Source organism: Fulmarus glacialis, unplaced genomic scaffold (genome assembly GCF_000690835.1).
Source record: "Fulmarus glacialis isolate BGI_N327 unplaced genomic scaffold, ASM69083v1 scaffold21120, whole genome shotgun sequence".
In the NCBI taxonomy this organism is placed as follows: domain Eukaryota; kingdom Metazoa; phylum Chordata; class Aves; order Procellariiformes; family Procellariidae; genus Fulmarus; species Fulmarus glacialis.
The window spans coordinates 2,680-7,855 of record NW_009186045.1 but is presented as its reverse complement, the minus strand read 5'-3'; the positions used below and the strand labels follow the sequence as shown (position 1 = coordinate 7,855).

At 54.3% G+C, this 5,176-nt stretch overlaps 1 protein-coding gene across 1 annotated transcript in view; it reads left to right on the top strand.

Moving 5' to 3' along the window:
* Window positions 1-1,518: 1,518 nt before the first annotated feature.
* The window catches only part of MOB1A (MOB kinase activator 1A), a gene marked incomplete at its 5' end in the record, with an annotated part of 4,849 nt that continues 1,191 nt past the window's right edge, over window positions 1,519-5,176 (top strand). The window contains 4 exons of the mRNA XM_009586700.1: window positions 1,519-1,685; window positions 2,759-2,852; window positions 4,700-4,821; window positions 4,916-5,079. Coding sequence (XP_009584995.1) covers window positions 1,519-1,685; window positions 2,759-2,852; window positions 4,700-4,821; window positions 4,916-5,079 — 547 coding nt within the window. The remainder of the gene's footprint in view (window positions 1,686-2,758; window positions 2,853-4,699; window positions 4,822-4,915; window positions 5,080-5,176) is intronic.

Sequence of the window (5,176 nt, the reverse complement as noted above, 5' to 3'; positions counted from 1 at the left end):
TTGGGGGTATGGGGTGAGGTGGAAAAGAGGAGGGTTTTGTCCCGTGGGTGTGGGGTTTCCACCCGGGCGGGCCTTACCCTACATCTGCGGGCAAGTGCTGGTGCAGTGTAAAAGGCGCCCTCCTGTGAGCTGGAGCAGGCCTGATTGCAGGGGGAAGGGTGTTAATTTGGTAGACCTACAGGTATGTGGTGTAAAAAAAAAAAAACCAAAACCAAAGCATCTTTAACGAGCTGTAAGGGGTGGGCTGTTGCATACCTGTGCCGTAGACGTGAAGGCTTTGCATACCTGTGCCGTAGACGCGAAGGCTGGTAAAGCGTGAGAGAGCTTCTGGCTCTTAAGGCCTGGTAGGTGCTGCGGGTGAGGATGGGAAGCGTTTTGAGGCGTAAGAAGGGGCTGGGGAGCCTCTTCCTAGGGTCAATGAGGCGCTGGGTCTGCCTTTTGGGACCCTCTGCCTAGGGTCAGCGACGCGCTGAGCCTGCGTTTCAGCTGTCGCAGGAGGCAGCGGCTTGGTTTAAGAGTGAGCTAGATCTAAAGGTCTTTTATCTCTGCGCCGAGCGTTGCGTGTAAACAGAGTGTGCAAAGCCGTAAGGTTGCACCAGGAAGCCACCGCGAGGTGCGTGCCGGCCAAGCGCGTCCGGTTGTGTGCAACGGGGGCAGGACGCCAGCAATGCCGAGCGGCACGCGCCGGAGAAGCCCGTTTTCCCCAGGCCGTGCTTTTGGCCCTGGCCGTCCTGTTGTTTGAGTCACCCTGGCTTGGAAGCAGAGAGCTGGCGGGGTCTGAAAGTTAAGGTTTTGCGGTTGAGAGGTATCGAAATTCATCCATTTTTTGGCAGCGTTGGCTGTTCGGGGAGAGGCTGCGGTAGTGCTGGCCTCGTTGGAGGGTCAGGGGGAGTTCGGTGAGGAGCTGTGCGATGGCTCGGCTGCTCAGTACGACACAGCAAGGAAGATTACGATGACGATTTGCGTTTTGGGGCTGGAGTCTATTAAGTCGCTATTTTTAGCAAGCTGTTTCCTACAGTGCGTTTGAGCGCTGAGCGTCTGATATTTGCCGCTGTCAAACTGACCTGGTGGCAGACAGCAGGTCATTTTGTTCCCCGGCGGAGTTACGTAGGCTTTTCTTTCCGCGATCGAAAGCAACCGTTGCTTGGTGAGTCTTTGGGTCTTTGCTCCGAACATTTGTGATTTTTAAAAAGGGTAGGTGAAAAAGGGAAGCGTGCGGGCAGTTTCCGCGATCGAAAGCAACCGTTGCTTGATGAGTCTTTGGGTCTTTGCTCCGAACATTAGTGATTTTTAAAAAGGGTAGGAGAAAAAGGGAAGCGTGCGGGCGGCTTTTTTGTGATGCCGTCAGAAACGCTTTGGCTTGCACATAGAATCTGTTTGCCCCGACAGCGGGGGAAACGGGGAAGGGCTGGCGTCACCCCAGTTAAGAGCGCCGGTCGGCGAGGGGTAATACGGGAAATGTCTCTGGGAAGGGAACGCTGTTGAAGGACTAACTGGAGATGTTTTTTCTCGTGTCAGTGGGAGTCGATCTTCGAAAACATTCAAACCCAAGAAGAACATTCCCGAAGGCTCCCATCAGTATGAACTCTTGAAACATGCAGAAGCGACTCTGGGGAGCGGTAACCTTAGACAAGCGGTTATGTTGCCGGAGGGAGAGGACCTTAACGAGTGGATCGCAGTTAACAGTAAGTCCTGTGAAAGAGGGATCCGCCCGAGTGCGGAGGTGGAGTGGGAAAACCAAAACTCTCTGGTTTTTATTCTTAGAAGAACCTAGAACGTCCCCAAATGAAATTCCTATCCCAGGCATGCTTTGTTTAGGTAGCCGAGTTGGGGTAAAGGGAAAGTGAGCGGCGTGCCGTGCCGACAGCAGACGGGTCCTGCGTCGAAGGAGCGTTGCGCTCCGGAAGCGTGCAAAAAGCGAGAAACAAACCCTCGCCGTTGTGGTTTCGGGGTGGGTTTTTTTTGAGTTCAGGCTTGCAAAGGCGATTAGGTTTGTGAATGGTTATTTTTGTACTGGGGCGTAAGCCTCGAGCATCGATATTTGGAATTACAAAGTCAGCGTTGTCGGCTGCAGAAATGGTGACGGCAAGTAGTCCACGGAAGAAGCGGAACCGTATTCTCTGCTGAACTCTAGGCGTGTAGAGTTTCTTTTTTGTTTTCTCTTTTCATTTTATTGTTGTTGCGTGCGTAGTTTAAAAAGCTAAATGCTACAGATCTGTTTTGCTTTTAGCAGTTGCTCTCCCTGGCCTTGAACTTTTGTTTCTTTGGAGGTTAGAGGAGAAAGAAGTAGTTCTGAGCAATGGAAAACACTTAAGTCAGGCCACAAGCGTTCAACCCGAGGAAGGTCTCCGGTATTGAAAAGGGGGGGTGTGAATGCACCACCACAGGTATTATCAAAATCAATCTGGGTTTTGAGGTATCGTCACTTTTTAAAGGGGCCTGGAACCTAAAGCAGTCATTTCCAAGGTATGGAAAGCTCAAGTAGCGCTTCGTGCCGCACAGATTGGCTAGGGGCAGTAGCCGGAGGGTGAAAAATTGACAGAGCGATTCAAATTCCTAAGTGGTTGAAATGTCTCGAAGTCATCGGCTACGTGACGTCGTACAGAAGGGGGACGTCTGTTTTCGCCGAGAGCTTTGCAGCGCATTCTCCCCCGCGACAGCGATCCTCGGAGGCCGCATCAGCTGAACGAGAGTGAACCGGTGCTCCGGTCCGCTTTGTGTTTGCGCTTTCAGTAAACTCGATGCGTTTGCTTTCCAGCGGTGGATTTCTTCAATCAAATCAACATGCTGTACGGGACCATCACGGAGTTCTGCACAGAGGCGAGCTGTCCGGTCATGTCCGCAGGACCAAGGTAAGAAGTTTACTGCGGTCTACAGCCGCAATTTAAAAGCGGGGAAGTAGGCGGGTGCGCGGGTCGCTCGAGCACGCGTAGAAAGAAGCTAAAAAGAGGATTGGACGTGTCCAGATCAGGTCGAGGCGCAGCATCGTGCTTCCCCGGTGTCGTTCACCCGCACGCAAAGCCACGCCGTCCGGCTTAGGGCGGCTGCGTGGCGTCGGTAGCCGTCGGTTTGTCTGGCGTGTTAAATATCTGTCCAGGGGAAGCGTGCGTGGGGATCTCTTTTCCTCCTGTCGATCGGATCCCTGTGTTGTTTGGAAGCTGAAAAGACGCATTGTTGAAATAGTTTGTTTTAAGCAAAATGAGAGCTCTAACTTGACTGGAAGCGTCTGGTCTTGCTGTCGAAGTCGTACAGTAACCTCTCGATATGCCGTCTCGCAGGGCCGGTGCTCTGAGAGGCCACAGTGTGGTTTTTCTGAGCACGAGCGATTCTAAAGACGCTCCTGCCAGCTCGGGGCAGGACGTGAGGCAGGCGAACGCTCGGGTCGGGTTACTGCACGGTGCGATGGCCGCGCAGGGAGGAGAGGGCAGCCCGACGCTGTCGTCGTTGCGGAGAAGTAAAGCTGGGAAGGGAACCTCAAGCTTACAGAGACCGGTACGTGCAGTAGGGAACGGCTAATTGTCTTTTCGGTCCTGCCGATCCCTACGCCGCATCGAGGCTGCTGTCGTCTGCCCTGAAGCGTGCTTACCCTGGCGCAGGCTGTGAAAGGGCATGAAGCGTGTGTTGTCCCGAGGCGGTTTTAGGGGCTGTTGTCCCTGGATTCGCGCTGGCGCTCATCATGCGGGCGGTGGTTTTCAGGAGGCGCGTTCATCTAGCTGACGTAGCGTAACTGCTTTGCGGGAGAAGGTCGGGGCGTGGTGGAATGCGGAAAGGAAATAGCGAAGGTGTATTTGGGGCACCTCGTTGTTTTCAGGAGGTGTGAGCACCCGTGGGGAGAAGATGACGTGTTGGTTCTGCACTTGCGTGTTTTGTCGAGGCGAAGCTGTGGCGGGGTATCTTGTTTGTAAGGTTGCCCGAGGCCGTTTGTTTTTCGGGGCAGCAGCGGGGAGTCTGGCCCGTGGGCAGTGTGTGTAGGGTGCCCTGTAAGATCCCGCCCCGCTTTTCTACCCAGAAGTATCTAGATTGCAAGTTCCTGTTTCTATATTTGGGGACGTTTCCTGTAAGACTTCCTGTTTAAATGGCACCGTTTGTTTTCACTTGTCGTCAGTCAAGAGACGACAGTCGAAACGTGGGGGTTTTCCCCCCTGCTTTTGAAGGATTTTGCAAAAGGTCGCAGAGAAAAGCGGGTTGTGTTGTCGCGTAGCGTTAGAGTCAGCGTCTGCCCCGGGACAGATAAGCACGCCTGTCGGTTTGAGACGGCGGCTTCCGAAAGCCTTTGGCTAACGTGCGGCCCCGGGGACGGTCTCTCGGGGAAGTCGGCCATCTTGTGTGCGGGGAGAGGGAGCGCCAAATTTCTGGAGGGTGTCTGAAAGCCGTAGGTGAATTAATGCAGGTGGTGGGCGATGGCCCTGACGTTTCCCCTTTGGCCAGTTTTAGTATCGTTTTAAGGAAACGTTGATGTCGGAGGAGGTTGCCGCGAAGTTGGAAGTTCGCTTTTGAGGGTCAAACCCTGAGGGCGATCGCTGCGGCGGTCGGGATGGAGGTGTTAACTCTGACTCGGTTGTGTTGTGCTCGAGAATCTCGGAAAGGCGCGAGCGTTGCGCTGTCACTCCTTTCTGAGATAAGGAGGAAGCCGCAGGGCCCGAAAATGCAGTTTTTCCTCTCGGAGCAACAAATTTCTTCTCCTTCCCTTTCCCCGCAGGTACGAGTACCACTGGGCGGACGGCACCAACATCAAGAAGCCGATCAAGTGCTCGGCTCCGAAGTACATCGATTACTTGATGACGTGGGTGCAGGACCTTTTTCTCTCCCCATGGAAGATGGGTAAGCGCGGACGTGCGACGCGACGGGCCTCGCGTACGGGACCGAGACGCTGCCGGAGCGCTAGGTCTTACCCGTGCGCGTCGGTGCGTTTCAGGCGTCCCTTTTCCCAAGAACTTCATGTCGGTGGCCAAGACGATCTTGAAGCGGCTGTTCCGCGTGTACGCCCACATCTACCACCAGCACTTCGACTCCGTCATGCGGCTGCAGGAGGAGGCCCACCTCAACACCTCCTTCAAGCACTTTATCTTTTTTGTGCAGGTGAGTTGCGAAACGGTGGCCGGTCGCCTGTCTCTGGGGTTTCTTGTTCCCCGTTTGCTTTCGAAGGGAGTTGGATTTTAAGCGCCTCCTCGCTCTT